The sequence below is a fragment of the Ambystoma mexicanum genome, chromosome 4p (genome assembly GCF_040938575.1).
Source record: "Ambystoma mexicanum isolate Mex_15411 chromosome 4p, UKY_AmexF1_1, whole genome shotgun sequence".
NCBI lineage: Eukaryota > Metazoa > Chordata > Amphibia > Caudata > Ambystomatidae > Ambystoma > Ambystoma mexicanum.
In genome coordinates, this window is record NC_090927.1 from 83,594,510 (window position 1) to 83,615,447 (window position 20,938).

General features: G+C 43.5%; 1 protein-coding gene across 1 annotated transcript in view; it reads right to left on the minus strand.

Moving 5' to 3' along the window:
- Positions 1-927: 927 nt before the first annotated feature.
- LOC138452541 (uncharacterized) overlaps positions 928-20,938 on the minus strand; it is a 418,730-nt gene continuing 398,719 nt past the window's right edge. Inside the window, exons 9-10 of the mRNA XM_069604986.1 lie at positions 16,960-17,121; positions 928-1,304 (exon numbers count right to left, since the gene is read on the minus strand). Of these exons, the coding sequence (XP_069461087.1) occupies positions 1,303-1,304; positions 16,960-17,121 (164 nt within the window). The 3' untranslated portion in view covers positions 928-1,302. The remainder of the gene's footprint in view (positions 1,305-16,959; positions 17,122-20,938) is intronic.

The following is a 20,938-nucleotide window of genomic DNA, read 5'->3' on the forward strand; positions in this document are numbered from 1 at the left end:
GGTAAGGATCAAGACCTTTACCAGTGCCATAGTAAGGGACCGGTGGGCGGTGGTTTTAAGTCTATGCATATGTCAGATGCTATGAGACCTGTCAGGGAGTTAATAAAGGGGGTTAATTGAAGCAATTCTCTCCTTCAATACCCTGGGACAATACACCACCAGATGTTGCAGCAACTCCAGTTCCCCACCAAGGTCGGGTGGAATCCCCAATTTAGGCCCTACCACATCAAATGTCAGCAGACAATCCAATCTAAATTTGAGGTACCAGCCTCTAAGTTTGGCTGAGGGGAATTTTTATATGTAAAGTCTAAGCTCTCTCGGGGGGAAATACCAGACTAGCTGCCCAGCATATCTCTTTATTTGTGGGACATTCCGGATACAATCCACAGTCAACAGAGATGTTTGAGGGAGCAGCCGCATACATGCACAATCCCATGAGCTGTAAACGTGCAAAGGTGTATGCCACTATCGCAACCTTTGTTCCACTTTCACGACCTGTGTCCCAGTCAGCAATACAATTTGTCAAACTGTGTTTGGTTTTCGTTGATACAGCAACACAGGGCAGAAATCAACAATCTCTGAAACAGCATGCACTGCCACATGCCGTGTAACCATATGCGTGTGATGAATGCACATATGTGTGGTGTCATGGTATATATGCCATAATACATGGAATAGCCGATGGAGGAACATATCTGGCACAAGCCATTTTGCCTGTAAATTCTTCAATATTAAATGCCCCAGAATGAGGGTGGTGGCAATTGGGGCTAGAGTTTACAGTGCAAGAAATTAATCCACACTAAGCACCTGTCCCTAAAATTACACAGTCAATAAATGCACAGCCTTTTCCATTGGCAGCCATTACAGAGAATTCACTCTTGTGAATATCAGGTCTACTGGACAACTTTACAAAGGACAACAAAATCATTGCAAAGCAGTAGTAATGTTTTTATTATTTGATGAATACCTGTTTTGGATTATCAAAGGCCAAGGAGGGCAGCGCCTACTATATGCTGCACGCCCATTGGCTACAGATTAAAAATATAAGCACAGCAGACCACTCTCAGCCAATCAGAATTCTCTGAAGACTTATGCTAATGTGATCCTCTACAATGTTACATTGCAGCTTTTCTGACTTTAATCCAAACTCAAAACGACTACTAAAGCTACTAAAGAATTGTGTGAACTTTAGATTCAGGTAGAAACCCCCAAGTAGGCTGCATAAGACGTATTCAGCGCCTGTCCTCCAGGAATCCAGCGGTCGAGTTGTCTGAAGAATTTGCTGCCAGGAAGGACTGGGAATCCTGCAAAAAAGGATCAAGAGGAAGAGACTGAGGCAATGCAATGAGACATGCATATAAAACAGTGGCATGTTCTAATTCTGGGTACCACAGGGGACGGGGCAGATACGTCTTTGTAGGAGGGCAAAAGAGGCACATACTCTGAGCCCCCACCCTGAGGGGAGCCCCCCATATGACTGCCTGGTGCTGAGATGTCATGGTAATTTTTTTTTTAAATCATAAATAATACAGATATTTCATAGTACCATGGTGAGGCTAAAAACCTGCTGCCCAGCTGTTGTTGACACGTGTATTCCATTCAGATCATTTCATCATGTAATGCTTCCTGTGTGCACTATAGTGCACACAGCTGGTAGCTGGTGCTATTACTATAGTACAACTCCTGTAGTCTTTTCAGGTGTGTGTGTGTGTGGACAGTACATTTTTCACTTGCAAAAATAAAATTGAAATGCCTAGGGATAAAATGGAGTGCCGCCATGGCTCAGTTGATAGCTCAGTCTGTTAAGCACTGGTTATAGTGATCATTGCCTGATCACTGTACCGAATTCTATGAAGGCTGACTCTCCCTTGCCTATGTCTCAGGCTGATAAAGTTATATATATATATAGTAAAAAAAACGTTGTTAAAAGGACGTTATGGTTAAGTTGCGCTACTAAAAACCTATGCAATTCACTAAAAAAACTTTGTTAAAGGGACGTTATGGTTCCAAGTAATACCGAAACCCCCCAGAAATTCGTCAGTTATGGTAAGCTAAGCAGCCATAACTCACGCCACCACCATGCACTGCTAAGACTAACACCCAGGACATCAAAGATGACATTACAAATAATATTGATGACATCACTGATGACGTGACTGTCTGCCTCACGTATTTTGGTTCGTTGAAAGATCTAGACCAGGTGGTTCTATTTACTGCCAATCACAAAATAAAAATTAAAAAGGTGCTGTATATCAAAACGTTAACCTTGTTGTATGTTCTTAAAGTACTTTCCTAAGGGTTTGGTCTCAGCTCATGGTGCACGTGCATGGGGCAATAGCGGGCCTCAAACACACAATTTATTTGTATACAGGAAAATTAACTTTCTGGTGATGCTGTTTCTTTCTTCCTTACTTCAGTTTCCCTGTATGTGCCTCTGATTTATATGCATTGGGTCTTCATATGCGTTATTTATACTATTACAAGTGTGTATTAAGTCTTGAGTTGTTAGGTAGTTATGACATGTTTCACATTACACAATCACTCCTCACATCTTGCTACCAACATAATAAAAACAACCCCTTGTAGGTAGGGATCAACATTAATTTCACATGTGATGTCATCAGTGATGTCATCAATGTTATTTGTGATGTCATCTTTGATGTCCTGGGTGTTAGTCTTAGCAGTGCATGGTGGTGGCGTGAGTTATGGTTGCTTAGCTTATCATAACTGACACATTTCTGGGGTTTTTCAGTTTTACTTGTAACCATAACGTCCCTTTAACAACGTTTTTTTTAGTGAATTGCACAGGTTTTTCGTAGGGCAATGGAACCATAATGTCCCTTTAACAATATTTTTTTAACTGAATTTCATAGGTTTTTATTAGTGCAACGTAACCTTAACGTCCTTTTCAATGGATGAAGACCACTAGCACCCTAGGTTCTCAAAGTGGGAACCCGGAGTGCAAAAAAAAAAATATTTTTCTTCCCAAACCAGTACACCTGCGGCGTCCCTGTGTAGGAAGGAAAATCTTCTACCAAGATGGCCACCATGGAAAGGGAAGGCGGGGTTTGGTGAAAATCCGTCCAGCGGTTTGGGCTGTAGGCGTGAGTAAAGTTTTTTTCCCCTTATGTCTATGGGATAAAAAGACGTTTTGGGACCCCCCCCCTATAACTTACCCCCCGGACCAAACCTCACCAAACTTTGCAAAAAAATGCAGAGTGGGCCATATACTTTTAAAGTTTGGTGAGGATTCGTCCAGGGGGAGCCAAGTTATAAGCCGCCCAAAAAGTGCTATTCCTATGGAAAAAGAAACTTAACCATAACTACAACCATAACTTATATATATATATATATATACTGAAAAGAGACCCTTCATATGAGGTAGGTGAGGCTAAGTCGGCTGCACTCCCAGAGCAGCTGGGGAGTACAATATCCTTACAACGTTGAGAAAGCAAACAGCACAAATAAATTCCAGCAGTCACTTGTGTTTTATTCTTAGTGTGCTGAAAGGAAAAACCTGTAAAAGGGACGACGCGTTTTGCGGTACTCCGACCGGTTGATCACGTGGATATATGCTGGCACTAGATTCACGTATGTCAGGAGAGGCTATTAGGTAGCCACATTCAAGACAGAGGAATGAAAGGGACAAGACCCACATTCCGTCTTCACTAGAAGACAATGTTGTGATCCTGGACAAACCTTATCTCATTGTGCATCACTGTGGTGTCTCCTGTGAACAATAGGGCTTTAATAAGGAGCAGTCTTGCTCTAATGTTGTGCCGTTAGGTATTTATTGTTACTATGGGTGCCGACACGTGTTTCGATCACACAAGGGTCTTTATCAAGGCAGTTAGGTTATTCTGAGTAGTTGGAATGGTGAGGCGTGATGCACAGAGTTTATCTTAGTATGATGCATTAAATAGTGCTTCTTGGGAGGTAGAGTGCCTCAGTTGTACGAGACTCCCACGGTCGGTGATCATCAGACCCACAGTAACAATAATGGCCTAAGGGCACAACATTAGAGCAAGACTGCTCCTTATTCAACAAACTGTGATCAAGCAATTCTTATGAAGAATAGTAATCTTTAACAAATAGTATACGGACGCCAATTTCATGGGATTCCAACAAGAACTCTCGAATCCTTTAGTTGGGGCACATGAACACTGCCCCATCAGATTCCTGCAACTGGCTGCTTTTACGTAACACCTCAATTTGGAAGAGTTCAGCACGGTAGCCAAATGTTCCCGGTGCGCTCACCGTTTATCTCTCCTGTAAACATGCTTGCCCTCTCACATACTGGTACACTAGTTTAGGCAATTGCACGCTCTTTTCTTTGACATAGGCTAATTGACTGGAAGGGGTACCAGACAGGAAACAGTCGACCCAATAACTCAGGCCTGTGACCAGCTTATTTTCCGGTCTGCTTATTAGTCACAAAAGTGGTTTACTTTTTGGACAAGTTCAACTGTTCTTCTGCACATCATAAATAACAATCCACAATCCTGTGTCTGGTATATTTAAATCTTTACAATGCAATGGAAAAAACATAGATCACACTATTTAGGCTTGTGCCAAGTAGTCTTGTGTACTTGGAGACTTTACTCGCTGATGGAGAAAATTCAACTAAATCATTAACCTTTAGTATAAAGTTATTCTACAAGGTGTTTTTGTGTTGGTTTTTATGTGATTTGTGTACTTTCAAAGTCATGTCTACAAACAGTGCATTGCTTTGGCCCATGAAAGCCAAACATTCATAATTATTTGCATCTTGCTGTATGATACAAATGGAAACTAGTTTGGTCAAGTGCAGAATTGGCACTCTTTTCAAATCACAGCTTCACTTCTTAATTAAAGTGGGTGATCCTGGGAAACTCAATGAACCTGTCAAATGTGCCAGCCGCTAAATATTACAGAATTGTCAGCCCCTAAGGCTAACTTAGTTATCAGGGTTCTCTTACAAAAGCCTCACTCATAGGTTAACTGGCTATAGTGTGTCCTCACATGTAATAATAGTGGCCATTGATATATCACACATCACAAAGTCATGTGTGTCTTCGCTCACTAGATCTGAATCCAGATATGTGCACCTTGCTGGTAGCGTCTTATCTTTATCCTCGATCCATGCTATGGAATGTGTACCTTTTCCATTGCTTCCAATCTGTCACCAGCACCCATGCTTCTGCGTTTTTATATTCGGTGAGGCGGTTAATTGTTCTGTGTCTATGTTGGGGGATGTCTTCCTTTTTCAAACAACTTCTGATCTGTATTGTTAATAATTGCCCTGTATCTGCGCCTATGCAATAAAACCAGTTACTATGTTTTAATCATGGACAGGTTTCACTGCAGCTATTTTAACCATTGTGTTTTTATAGTATTAGGTCAAGAGACCTTTAAAAAAAAAAGATGTATAAAGAAGAACAAGTTACTTACCAACTGTAACGTTCTTTCGATTGGATGTTCCTCCCACGCATTCCTCATCTTAGATATATCCTTACCTTCAGCTTTCTGTTTCGGAAATGTGTTTTCTTCTTCTCTCCACCAGAGGGGGCTCCTCTCGAGGCCGCAGTGTCGATGTCCCTCGGTGGCATCCGTCGAGCACCGACGTCATCCACTGTATAAGAGCCTCGAGCGCGCCCGTTGGCTTCAGTTCTGTTTTTTCGTATATTGTAGCCTATGGATTGTAATTAATGGCGTGCCTTTCTTGACCCAATCCTTAAAAGAATTTAGAGTGTAATTTACGTAAACTGTACTGTGGGGTTGGTTGGGAGGGTCGATGAGGAATACGTGGTTGGAACATCCAATCGAAAGAACGTTACAGTTGGTAAGTAACTTGTTCTTCGAATGGATTGTGTCCTCCCACGTATTCCTCATCTTAGATAGACTCCCAAAGTAGTTTTGTTTCGGAGGTAGGAGTACAGAAATGTTTTAATCATGTACAGAATGGAGTACAGATTTAGCAAACAGACTTCCTTGAGAAGAAGTCAAGTCCAGGGCATAATGTTTTATAAAAGTATGCATGGATGACCATGTGGCAGCTGCACAAATATCTTGTACAGGGACACCCTTTTTTAGTGCTGTTGAAGTTGCCATGCCCCTGGTTGAATGAGCTCTCAGTCCATCTGGTGGTTCTTTCCCAGCCAATCTATAGCATTCTGTTATAGCCACAATTATCCATCTAGATAATGCTTGTTTAGTTATAGCAAGTCCCAATTTGCGGCCAGTGTACCCCACAGAAAGTTGATCACACTGGGATCTTGTCTATGTAGTTGCTCCTCTTCATTGCTTGCATGAGGAGGAGGGTACAAAGTAGGTCAAGTTATTTTCTGTGACAGATGAAAATCCGAAACAATTTATGGCAAAAAAGATGGTTTAACTCTAAGAACTACCTTGTCCTTATAAAAGATGGTGTGAGGCAGACCGCTAGAAAGCGCCTGTAACTCACCCTGCGGGCTGATGTCAATGCTACAAGAAGTATTGTTTTTAGAGTAAGAAGCCTTAGCGGACAAGAGAATAAAGGCTCAAATGGAATGCATGTGAGAAATGTCAGAACTGAGTTCAAATCCTACACTGGAACTAGAAAAGGTATTGGTGGTAATACGTTATTTAAACCTTTTAACAATTGAATTATTAAAGGTATCTTGAAGTAAGATTATTCCTCTGAAGAACTCTTGAAAATGGATAGTGCTGCTAAGTATCCCTTTATCGTACCAACTTGGATCCCCAGATTAGCTAAATGTAATAGAAAAGATAAAACTCTGGGAATATTACATTGAAATGGGTCCACATTCTTTTCTCTGCACCAGTTACTGAACTTGTTCCAGCACCGATACAGAGATTTGGTTGCTGGCCTTCTGGCCGAAAGCAAAATCTCCATCACGTCATCCGGATGATCCCAATCCTTATATCTCAACCTCTTAGAAGCCATGCGTGAAGGTTGAGTTTGTTGACCTCCGGATGCAGATCATGGCCTTCCTCTCGCGAGAGAAGACCCTCTCTTCTTGGAAGATGTATTGGAGGGCAGATGGACATATCCAGAAGGTCCGGGTACCACGTTCTCCTGGCCCAATCCGGGGCACTTAGGATCATGGTCTTCCAGAACTTTCTCAACCTCCTGATTACTTGAGGGATCACAGGGACTGGAGGGAATGCATACAGGAGTGGAAACTCCCAGTCCACCACAAACGCGTCCCCTTGAGCTCCTCTCTGGGGAAATTCCCTTGAGCAGTACAGTTCGCACTTCTGGTTGGTATCGGTTGCGAACAGATCCACTTGAGGGGTTCCCCAAAGGGCGAATATCCCTTGAATGACTTCCTGAGCTATCTCCCACTCATGGGAGACTGTGCTCTGCCTGCTCAGAGTGTCCGCTGCTGTGTTTTGGTCTCCAGCTAGATGAATTGCCGACATAGAAATCGCTTCTTGTATTGCCCAGAACCAGAGTTGCATCGACTCTCCGCACAGTGGTAGTGACCCCACTCCTACTCTCTGGTTGAGTTGAGGTAATACATGGCCACTGTGTTGTCCGTCATTATTAGGACATTCTTTCCCCGTACAGAGGGCAGGAAGGCTTTCAGCGCTAGTCTGATTGTCCTCAACTCCAAAAGGTTGATGTTTAGTTTGGACTCCGATGGAGACTAGCGACCGCTGATTGTCAGATCGTTGGTATGGGCTCCCCATCCCGTGAGTGAGGCGTCCTTTACTACTGTTATCTCCGGCCATGGTCGCCATTTTGTTTCCCTCTACCTCCGATTTATGCACCGGAAGGTCTTTTCCATGAGGTGATCGGGAAGAGTCCCTACATGACACCCCCGACAACTATTTGTCGGATTTTCTTGTTTTGGACCTTCCTCTGTCATGTTTTTTGTGAGTAGGGGCATGGTCTTCTTTAGACTTTTTTGAGGGGGTCTGAGCCGCATACTCAAAAATCTAAAGCATGGAAACATGAAAGACTTCCCATTTACTCGGGGAGTCATGCTTCAAAGGGCATGCTATCACCTCCTCCAAAGAGGTCGTGGAAGAAGAGGGAGATCAATGTCATCTTTTCTTTGTCTTTTTTGATGACACAGAAGACTTTCCCGATCTACTCCTCGACCTATAGTTTTTATGATGTTTTTTCAAAGACTCGGTCGAGTCTTCCCCCTTCGAAGTAGACTTTGATGAACCCTCCCCCATTGCCAGTTTACCTCTGCTTTCTTTTAAGGCCTTATGGGTCATCGACTGGCATGAACCACAGTCTTCAATTCGAAGTCGGAACTGAGGCACCAAAGACAATTCTTGTGTGGATCAGTCAAAGACATTTTCTTTCCACATTTTAGACATTTTTTAAATCCCGTCTTCGGTGTGGAAGGGTTCGATGAAGACGTCATTGTTTTTCTTTTAAGAAAGACTGAAGCGCCGTTTGAAACGATCCGAAGCAAAGCTAACGGAAAAACGGAACTGAAGCCAACGGGCACGCTCGAGGCTCTTATACAGTGGATGACGTTGGTGCTCGACGGATGCCGCTGAGGAAAATCGACGCCGCAGCCTTGAGAGGAGAGCCCTATGGTGGAGAGAAGAAGAAAAACAAATTCCGAAGCAGCAAACTGAAGGTAAGGATATACCTAAGATGAGGAAGACGTGGGAGGACACAATCCATTCGAAAAAACGATTTAGAAAGACCACTCTGTGACCGCACGTAGCAGTCTTTCTAAATCGAACGGTCATGCCCCTACCACACACGAGTACGCGCAGGGACTGACAGCCACGCCAGGACCTGGAGCAGCCATTGAGGGAGACCAGGTAAGTGTGTGCTTGTGTGTGTGTTGTATGTTTGTGTATGTTTGGGTTGGGGGAGTCTTGGGAAGGGAGGGAGTTGGAGGGGCTGAGGTAGGGAGAATCTGTGGTTGAAACCCCCAATTCTGAATAAATCATGCCAGAGAGGGGGGTAGGGGTCAGGGTGGTGGAGGTAGGCAGGTTGACTACGAGGGAATGTGGTGTGTTTCGCTTTTTGTAGGCCGCCTAAAATCAGTAGAAGAAAATCTGTCTTTTTGTTAGGCGACCGATAAAAAGTGAAATTATGACATAGAACCCTTTTCATCCCGGTCGTTTCTGGTGATTTTAAAATGCAAGTTGTTTTTTATTTGGATTCCAATAAGAATGAAGAGCGCAAGGGGGCTTTCAAGGAGCCCCATTGCTTGTTGTGTGACCAGAGATTCTGGATCCCTTAATTACTTTAGTTAAAGGGGGGGCCTGAACGTGTCTGTGCCCATATCCCCACAATTCCTTAAAATGACCCTGGGGAGGAGGATTGAAGGCGGGAAGGGGCAGGGGGTTAAAGCTGAGTGGCCTCATCTAACAGGTTCCACAGCTTAGATAATGAAAAAGTCTGAAATTGAACGTGTTCTGGAGAACACGCATCCTCCAACCAGCGGGAAGCATGACACAAGCTACAGTGGAGGGACTTTCCATTCAAGGGTGAGCAACTTTCACAATGACTGCAACGGGGTACCTATGAGCAATAGGAAATCTGGGTGAACAAGTCTGTTTTTTATTTCCATTGTTCGGCCACTTACATAGAGGTTAAAAGACAACTTGATTTTGCAAAGGGCACATTAGGAGTTACCGAGTGAGCCAAGTTCCCGACATGGCTCAATTAGAAGCCCCTTTATGCTTTGAGGGAGATTTGAAAAAAATAAGCATCTGAGCCATTAGCAAACCTGCTGAGCCAGAATGAGTGTCTCGATTCAATCTCCATTATATGCCTGAGTCACGTGGGAAGCCTGAGAACAGCAAGTGCTGGGGCAGGCAGGCTTGCAGTGGCGCAGTGAAGAAATCATGCCAGGGAGGAGTCTGCACCGCATATACCAGGGCCTAAGGCAAGACTCCCCGATGACTATGCCCAGGCCTGCCCAGGAGGCTGGTTGGCCCATGCCAGTGCCTTAAATAGGAAGGTCATTGCCGGTCCTGAGTACCAGCACTTCCTTTGAAAGACAGAGCACTGGCACTTCTAAGCAGGAAGTCAATATCATTAATGGAGGAGTACCAGCACTTCTCAAAAGAAAGCACATACTCTGGGATAGTGAGTACCTGCTCTTCTGTGCAAAAGAGAGTAGACCTTGCCCCTTTTGCGCCACTGCAGTCTGGGGTTTGTGTGCTTTTTCCAGGTAGATGGATATTCCCTCACAGCGGCAATGGGGATCAGTGTGTGCGTGAAGAATGGCTACACATTGCATGGGGCCCGTGAGATCCCTGTATCTATGGAAATGTAAAGTGGGTGTGATACAACTTAAGTGTTTCACATTGTTTGGGCATCAATTTCCCAGTTATGGGTGATCAGGAAATGGGACCAGCTATTGCCAAACTTTGCATAAAAGTTTGGATTTTCCAGAAGCACAAAACACACAGATAAGCAAAGCATTTTGATGTACCCTTTCTGCTTTTTGAGGACATGACTGGGCCAGCAGCTTTGGGGCACTGTGTTCCACCTAACCGCACACACACACGCGAGTTACCAAAATGGAGGCCAGGCAGAAAGAGATATTTATTTATTTTATTTGAATTAGTGTTCAGTGCTGGCCCTATACAGAGGATCTCTGACCTCTGTGCAAGGTTCAAAGGTGGGAGGTGAAACCGAAGTTAAAAATACTTTTTTAGGATAGGACAGAAAGATTAGGATAGCCAAGTGGTATCAGGGCAGGTGGAGGGGCTGAATTACGTGTGGGGAAACAGGTGTGTTTTGAGGCTCTTTCTGAAAGTGGTGATGGAGGGTGCAATGCGCATGTGATGTGGTAGGGTGTTCCATGCTCTCGCTGCCAACTGGGTCAATGCTTGTTTCACAGCTTGAAAGACAGTAGGACATTGTAATGCCATTCTGTGGTCCGGTGCTGTCTGTCAAAACATTGAAAACACCTGGAGTGTTCGCACAGGTGTAGCCCTTTTACCCCTGATTTGTTCACTTCTTTTGCCACTTCTGAAGATTCAGAAATAAGTCCCATAGAATTGTGGATAATATGAGCAGATTTACTTCTGGTTCTGTTGCTTGGAAGAAAGCAGCTGGACTGCTGTCCTTTCTGTTTTAGGACAAAGCACAAGATATAGGCATTATGCAAGCTTCACTCAGAGTTGTAACAATCCACCCCCATCTAGTTTCAAGGGGCATTTTCATCACATCTAGTGTGAGGGGCTACAAACTGAATACAGGAAGTGAGTGCAAGAATTGGGTGAGTATGGCCCCCAATGCTGTACACTGTAACGGCACACTATTGAAATTCTAGTGCGTCGTAAGTCATGCTGTGCAACTTCAAAGGCTATGCCCATATTATGCAAGCTTGGATGTTCCTACACTGGCCCTTATATTGGAAATATCATACTTTTGGATGATATTCCTCATTGATAAGCCCCTGCATGGCCAGACATCATACACACGTGTCAGACCGTCCAATCATTGTTCCCACCGAGGAGTTTGTGATCAACCAAGGAAAACCTACTTTACAACTGCCCATTTAAGTATAAATGGCGTGGTGGAGGAGCCCTTCACACACAGGGATAAACCCTCTGGAATAACTAGTCATCAGCCCATGACCGGATTATAACTACTTCAGGCCCTAGAATGCTCTGGTATATGGACTTGTGCCATAATTTCAGATCAATTTCATGTCCACTGCATGGGCCAGCTAGAGGCCTAATCCTGGCACACTTTCCATATTCATTCAGTCTGACCCTGCAACCTTCTTGTGATGGTCAGAGATCGGTAAGAACCTAGCGCACACAGGCGCTGCTGGGTCAGTGGGCACATCTATCGGATAGTGTTGTCCGTTCTGAAAGAAATTCTGTAGAGTCTTGATGGTTAGTATTGTTGTGATTTTCATCACACAGTGCAGCTGATACGTGATTTGACCCTCCTGGTTCTTTTTCAAGGCATGTTAGACAATAGGATGCACTGATGTGGGAAGTGAGCTTTGGAAAGATTGCTCGTGTTGGTTTACAACCTGTCAGGCCTGGCGGGCTTCTGCAATAAAATGAGCGGTCTTGGCGATCATTTTATTGAACTGTGTAATTAAAATCACCATGATCCTAACCGTGAAGACTCTACTCAATTTCTTTCAGAACGGATAACACTATCCGATAGATATACCCACTAACCCAGCGACTGTGTGACCTAGGTTCTTACCCATCTCTGTATAATCCAATTTCAATATGGCATGATCCTGGCTACCAAAAACCCCATCACCGGCAGCAGGGTCCCTAAGTTCACTTAGGATCAGCACAGCGATCCCTGCCTCGCCTCTTGTAAAGCTCTTCAAACCCTTCCTTATTGTATTGGTACTGTACACCCTCTACCCATATTTCACCATTCCCTTTTCCTGAGTGCTCTGAGGTGGAGGGAAGGTGGGTGTAACACCCAATAGAGACTATAATTGAAATTGTTTATTGAATATACATATGGCACAGGGCTTTGTATATCATCATTTAAAAGGGTTAAAATCGATCATCATAGTAAAACACATATAGCATTTCATAACAAACACCATAAAATACATTTATACTGCTCTTTACAACTTATCTCAATATAGACATTTAAAAATCTCAACAATGTGCATATAAAATTTGACAAAATAATAGATCAAGTTAATATCATCACCTTGTAAAAATTCATACCATAATCGACGAGTATCAGACATAATAACAGCATTGTTGTACGATTTAAGATATTGCAGACAAAGACAATTTAAGCTTTCGCATACAGTTAAAAGATGCAACAAAGTTTCTTCCGACAGATTGCCACATAATCTACAGTATTTGTGATTATATTTGATTTTGTTCAACCATCTTTTGGGTGATAGAGCTACAGAAGTGTTAAATTTCAAATGGAGATAAACCCGAAATAACCTTGGGTTCGGGTAAGCCAACATATATCTCGGAGTAGACTACTCTTGCTCGTCTATATTGGCAATATTCTGTCACAGATTTCAATGATTCAAGATGTGTCATATTTTGATGGAAAGCTGTTATTGTCAATTTCTTTTTAAGCCACAATTTTATGTTACCTTCAATATATGGATAGCTATCATCATTAAACCACTGACTATGAGTACACTTTAATATACCAATTGTACCAACTGGTTTAATGGCATCCAAAGATAGAAAAGCCTGTACATAAGGAACAATTATTGTGTCAATAGAAGCCGTAGTCAAACATTAGAATAGCATTACACATTGTGATAGATACTCATTCCATATACCTTTTAAGTCAAATTCAAGATACAGATATTAAATACTTATATTTTTGGGTAAACAGAACAAACGCCTTAGTAATTTGGCTTCAAGCCGAATGAGTGCAGTTTTGAATTTATGACCCCAAATCGCTATTGCGTAAGACAATATTGCTGTTATTTTTGATTTGTATATAGATATAACAGCCGCTGTGCTATATCTGTTATTCCTGCCAATAAATGCACTTAATGTGTTGGTGGAGGCCTCACATTTCAATTTTATCTCTGCCAATTGTAAGTCCCACTTCAGTTTCTCATCGATGGCAATCCCTAGATATTAAAAGAGGACACTTGTTCAATTGTCGCATCTTGTAAAAACCAATTTAAGTTCTTTGGTCTCAACTTCTTGGTGAAAACCATGATTTTGCTTTTTTGATTATTGATTATGAGGCCATTGTTATATGCATATTTGACAAGTGCATTTAACATAAGCTGTAACCCCACTGGAGTGTAGTCAAGAAGTAGGAGATCATCTGCGTATGCTAGCCATCCCACAGTCACATTCCTTATTTTAATGGGGTTAGCAGCATGAATGTTAAAGGAGACGATCATGTCAGCCAAATATAGGTTAAAAAGTGTTGCCGCAACCATACATCCCTGTTTAACGCTGCGTTTGGAGGGCATAGATTTTGATAGTTTGCCTAAGGCATTAAGACGAACACTAACCGAAGTATCGGCATGTAATAACATCAACATACGCAACAAGCCACTCGGAATCTCCCATTCCGTCAATTTGCCCCATAACTGATTCCTGCATATCTTATCAAACGCAGCGGAGAAATCGATAAAAGCACAATAAACATCAAGGTTCCGCTGCTCCCAAGAATGTTCAATAGCAGAACTTAAGATAGTGAGGTTATGTAATGTGCTTGATTTTGGGCGAAAACCAATCTGTTTGAGTGGAAGGATCTTGGTCAAGTTAATCCAAGAATTTAGTTCATACAGCAGAACCTTGGTGAAAACTTTAGATGTAGAGTCTAACATTGCAAGCATTCTAAAATTAGAAGGATTATCCCAAACACCCTTCTTATGTACCGTCAAGATATTGCTCGATTTCCAGGACGGTGGTAGTTTACCATAGATGCCAATATGTTTAAATAATATATGCAAGGCCGCTCCCCATAATGGCGGATCACTTTTAATCACCAGGTTAGAAATACCATCAGGGCCCGCCGCACAAGATGATTTTAAATGTTCTATTATAGCAATAATGTCTAGGACTGAGGCTGAACAGTCCCAAGGTGATTCTGGGATCGGTATAGCTTCGGCAACAATATCAGTCCTTCCTATCGTCGAGGCAATATGATTAGCCCATTGTTCTTCGCTAATGAAATATATAGTTAAGTCTCTTTTTTTGTTTTTGGCTATGAGATGCCCTATCGCATTTCCAGCACCCAACAATGATAACCTAGCAATCTTTTTCCAGAGATTTAACTCTAGATTTTTAGCCAATGTTGATAGGTTTTCTTTAAGACTCGAATCTGAGATGATATAGAAATTGGTGTTGTCTCCTCCTTTTTTGATTGGACCAGTGTTTTTATATTACAGCGTAGTTTCTTTTTCTCATTTTGAATACTTTTATCATTATCCTTATGGATAGGTCTCGATATGTTAACTCTCTCAATGACAGATTTGTAATCTCGAGGCTTTATTATAGAGCTTTGTATGTTCGTCATAACAGTAGAAAATTGGCCAATTAATTGGTCGTCAGAGCATGGTCCTGATGTATATGTTTGAATAAAGGCCGGTTACAATTTTCGGGCCATTGTTTTAGCTTGTTCAAAATTATGGGGTTTTATTAGAATACGATTCTGGCCTTCGTTTAACAATATCTGGCCATTATTTGCATATAATGAAGGTATGAGATTCTTCTTCGGAGTGTCAATGAGAAGACATAGGGGCAGATGGTCACTTTCCTCATGACCTGCAACTCCCATATCGTTTACAAATGGCATACCAGGAGCGTTGGTAAATATGTAATCAATGGTTGTTGCTCGCACACCTTCTACCCGCTTGGGGGGCCATATTATGATCACTCTTAGTAATGCCATTTAGACGTGTCATATTATGTGCTTGTAGCAGACTATACCACTTTTTTCCTTTATGGTTTGAGCCTTTTTTAATGGGATTAGATGTTATTATGGCATCTACCAATTGCTCAACTTGGAGGAGCTCATCAATCTTGGCATTAGAACCACCAACAAGTAGTATCAGGAGTTTATTGGAATACTTTTTTAGAATAGCATCAATAACTCTAGTGTTTTCTGAAGTTAATGACAGCTTTGGTGGGTCGTAGATATTAACAATAATAATACTTGTTTCCCCCTTTATGATTTTAGCTGTTAGTATATTCAGAGAAGATTGAGGAAGTTTTTCAATTGTCCATGGGCTCTTTACCGATATAAGGAGACCCCCCTTTGGACGGCCAAACAGGCTTTGGTGGCTACTTCATGGACAGTCATACGATCATCTATTCGGATTTCGGCTGTTATCCACGTTTCCTGAAGGGCAACTACATGAAAAATGTCAATGTTGGCCAAAAGACCATCCACATCAAACATGTGGTTAAACCCCTGGTATTCCACGAGTAGAGCAATGCCTGTGACCTTTGTCATTCGCGTGTCCCGGAGAAATGGTCCTTAAAGGATAGAGGCAACCATTGCCAGTATCCTTCCGGGGTGGACTCAATAGACAAAGATTGCACCATTTTGTCACAAGCTCTTGTGTTATCCTTGTCTGGGATTAATGCTGCACTGTCAAAGGTTAGATCACGTTTCCTGGCAGCTTGAGTATCATAGCTGCCTGACATAGCTATTAAACGTTTGATAGTCGGAATCTCGACAGGCTGGGCAATATATCCCAGTTTTAGCAAATTCTCCTCAAAACCAAGCACATAGTTCAGGGTTGCATCATTTTTGAAACATACATTCGATGAGTAATGATTATTTAACTCAATTTGATTGACCAACTTGATATCATTTGATGTAACAACCCGAAGTGGGACAATCTTATGGAATAATTTCAAAATTGCAGCTCTGTTCAGCGGAACACGCGATATAACTGATGCAATTTGGGTTAATTGAAGAGCTGCCATGAGAGGACATCTTATATTGGTTTCCGGCACATGTTCGATAACAATAGGCAAACCAGTTTTCTGAAGATTATTTTTGGTTTTTTGATTTTTCAGCCATTCTTTTGGCAATTTCGTTTGTCGGTCTTCTAATGGAATGGCTGCTACAGCCTCAACTGGTTTATTTTTTTTTAGATTTTTTGTCTTTTGTTTTTTTTGAGGCCTTAAAGGGACCCTTTTACTGTTGGTTACTAATTTGTTTTTTTCCTGATGGGAGTTAACAATAGTTACAATGGGGTCAACATAATGAGCAGAGAGAGACCACCAACAAGCTTGATTTTTGCCTCAACTATTTGCGGCTTTCTTCTGGTACATAAATGCTGAAATATGCATTTTTTTCTCTTATATTTGCCTTGTGGCGCTGGTATATCTGTGTTTGCAACACATTTCACAACAGGCAAGTTATTTGATTGGGGTACAGAGACTATAAGCAAATACACAATGTGCCTTTATCACCATGGGTGTTGATGTACAACTTGAACAATGAGCTCATGAGTTTCCCTGAAGGGGTTTGAGGCACTTGGCCATTTGTATCAGGTGGATGTGTCCTTATCCCCAGGCATTTTTCTGGCAAAGACTTACAACATATCCTCTTTGGCGACATGCACTCCTTCCCTTCGGAGCCCGGGCAGCATTTGAAATCTCCCGTGCAGTCCTTGTCATCATTGCATTTGTTGCAGATGTCTGACAGTTCATATGCAGTAGGCTGGTCTGGCTTTGTCGCTGGACATTCACCCATTTTCTCTGAAACAGAGAAAGAAAATGAGAATATTTAAGTAGTTTCCACCTGCCCCCGACTTTGCCACATTATCTCGAGCATAGCAAAGGTGCTTTACATTCAGTCTTGTTATATTGTACAATTGTGACTTCAAAATAAGGGCGATATACATATGTGATAAAATGACAAATATTGCCATGAACACATTTAAAAAATAGAGAGAGTTCAGAAAGTAGTTGAATGATTCTTACTAAAAAACAAACAACGCCTATTTGTGCCACTGTCCCTTTATTATTATTAATAGTATTATTACTAGAGTATTTATTGATCCCTGGCATAGCTTCGGGAAGCAACGGGCACTTTACAATCATAGGGGACGAGCACGGTGAGCGAAGCAGAGAAACAAGGGGTGGGGAGATAACAACAGGGGAGGGGTGGGCAGTATGTCAGCAAGGGATCTAGAAACAACCTGAGGAAGAAACAGTGGAGAGCAGACAGGGTCGGACTGGGACAAGAAATAGGCACAGTCACCCCAAAAAAAAGTGCCCCAACTCTTGCCTCAAAAAAGTGGCCCGCCCCTCGCCTCACGACCTTTGACCTCCGATGACATCACTGGAAGTGATGTAATTTGACCCCACCCCAAAGTGACATCCCAGGAAGCAATGAAACACAACCTTTCACCCCTTGACAAAATAGGAAGTGTCATTTATCAGCCTAAGAAGGCTTTTTGAAAAAGAATATTTTTTTCCAAACTGGCCCAGGCATGGCCGGAAACCGGCCCCCACTTCCCAGGGACGATTTCAGGCATGAAAGGCTGAAGGGCCAATCCGACCCTGAGAGCAGATCACTCAGTCTCAGGTAGGAATATGAGTGGAGGGTGACTAGGTCTCGGCGTTAGGGAGGAGCCATTCCTTGAGGAGTTGGGTCCTGAGCTCCTTCCTGAATTGTAGAAGTGAGAGGGTGGGTCTGATGCTGGTGGCTAGGGGGCTCCACAGTCTTGGGGCATAAGGTTCTTTCCTTCCTGCACCGGCAGAGTTCTAGTCTATAAATGTCTTTATTTCTGGTGCATCGTAGGCCTCCAGAGAGGCTGAGTTTCTCAGTGAGCTAGCTTGGGGACTTCATGGCGAAAGCCTTGTAGATGATGCAGCAAGATTTGAAGATGATATGGGCTTGCAACAGGAGCCAGTGCTGTTTGTTGAAGGTCGGGGTGATGTGGTCGGATTTGCAGAGTCATATGATGAGTTATGCTGTAGTTTGCAGGACACATTTAAGGGGTGCCGGGTAGAGACTGGAAGTCCTCCCAAAAGGGCATTGCCAGCATCCAAGTAGGAGAGGACCATAGTTTGGACAGCAGATTGGAAGTTGGTTTTCTTAGATGAAGATCTTGATTTTCAACAGGAGAGAAAGGTGGTATCCAGACATTTGAGTCTTCCTTGCTGTGTGCTATTTGAAGGAGAGTTTTCTGTCCATGGCTAAGGGACTCAGCGCCAGGTGGCTAGTTGGGTGTAAAGCACTCAAGGGTCATAGCAGCGAGTCAGATCTGGATGTCAGGTTGTTCGGGTGTTGTTGGTCAGCAGTAGGAATTAAGTCATGGAGGGGCTGAGCGTCAGGTTAGCAATGGGCATGCATGATTGGATAGGTTTGAGGCAGGCCTGGAGCCTGTGGACGTCTTCAATGAAGGGTATGTTGAGGTAGAACTATGTGTCATCTGCATATTGGGTAGATATGAATTTTATGTGGTGCGAGAGTGGTTCCATGTAAAGACTGCAGATCACGGGGGAGCAAATGGATCCTTTCAGGACTTCACAGGTGATGGGTAGAGTTGGTGATCTAGTGGAGTCCATTTGTACAAAACTGTGGCAATTCGCGAAAAAGAGCTGAGGAACGATCTCACTGATCTTCATACCAGCAAATTGCCTTGTCTGTCCCCAGAGATCCTAGCAGTCTCAAATCTTTGCACCTGGTGACCACATTGGGCAGTGATTGTCACAGACGTATTGAAATATACAGTAGCTGTTTTTCATGTGATGTGGTGGCCCGGGGTGGGTGTGATAATTCCTGCTACGTTTGCCCTTGTCTTACCACTGGCACAGGTCTAGTATGCATTGTGTGATGAACTGTCCTTCACAAAGTGGGCATGGAGACCACATGTGTAGGTTTTCTCTTTCTAGGACCATGTGGATTGGTCCGTGGCACTGTGGCCAATGCTAGGTAACCAGTGGGAGAAGAGCCCAGGGTTAATCTCCTGTCTTTAGATGCTCTGAATGGCAGATGCCCGAGGTGCACCATCCGCTGAAGGAAGGGAGATCCAAGCAATGTCTTCCTGTTCGAGAAGAACTCAGGAATATCTATGGCAGGGCCAGGAATTCATTGATATTGTATGATGTGATATGGCATTTGCAACATGCCTATACACAAGTGTTTCAAGGCGTGATGAGGCAAAGGAGGAGGAACAGAGGGAGGTTTAAGACAATGATCTTACTAAGGCCAAGTGACATTGAGATTGTGCAAGTGCAGGGGGGGGTGCCAGGGGAAAGAGGAGGGGGCACTGCTGTACATGGGATCAAAACGATAACAAGAAGCGTGGCCAGCAGGAGGCAGGTGCAAGGGTAAGTGCAGACAGCAGGCATCCTAAGTGCAGGTAGGGGGACCGTAGGGTTACAGCACAGACCCAATTGCAAGGGTTGCCTGGAGGCAGTGCGGGTGTGCAACTGGGTGGGTAGGGACCTCGGCCCGAAATCAGAGGGAAGCCAGGTGACCAGTGCAGTATCAGACAGGAAATCAGCAGGGGAGAGGAAGTGAGAAGGAAGAAGTAAAGAGGAAGGTCTCGAGGTGCTTCCGGAACCGAAGCTGGTTCTCCTCAAGCTTCAGAAAGGCAGAGAGGCTGTTCCAGAGGGAGGCACCAGCCGAAGAAAGAGATCTACCCCAACTCGTTGCTTGGAGAAGCGACTGACCCTGAGAGAGTTGGAGGAGCTCAAGTAGGAAGGTATTTACAAAGAGAGAGTTGGAGGTATTGAGGACCCAGGCCCCAGAAGGCCTTCTGGACAATGCAGGGTGTCTTGAACGTAATCCTTGCAGCCACTGGGAACCAATGCAGAGATTTCAGTGCTGGAGAGATACGATCCCTGGCCTTGAGGCCAAGGACAAGTCTTGCAGTCCTGTTCTGGATGAGTTACAGAGGGCGGAGAGTAGAAGCAGGCAAATTTAGAAAGAGGCTGTTGCAGTAGTCCAGCCTAGAGAGAACCAGAGTTCTAGAGACAGTGAGCTTCTGGGGGAAGGAGAGGAAAGGAAGAACACCTCTGAGGAGGTGCAGTTGGCAGTTTGACTTTTTAGAGACATCAGAGATGTGAGGAGAAAAGGAAAGTGTGGAGTCGAAGATGACCCTAGGTTTTTAGCCTCGCAGGTGGCAGCAGGGAAAGGGCCAAGGGAGGCCAGCCAGAGAGTGACAGGAAAGGAGGGTGCAGGTGTGCCGATGAAGAGTATCTCTGTCTTACTGGCATTAAGACAGAGTGTGTTGGCGGCACACCACTCCTGGATAGCAGACAGACAGTCAGAGATGAGAGAAGGAGAAGAGGTGACAGAGGAGAGCCTGAAAACGAGCTGAGTGTCATCAGCGTATCACTGAATGTTGGACCAGAGAGCGGCAATGTCCTTTAGGCAATGCGGTGGGCGAGAGGTGCCAGGTATTGGTTGTATATGAATTGTAATTCCAAGCATGTTTAGACCTTCCTGAGCACAATTGTATTTACAAGGATGTCAAGTGCATAAACAGCCAATAGGAACAACGAGGAAGAAGAAAGATGCAGACAGACCCAAGAGAAGAAAGATAGCAGGAGGCAAGAC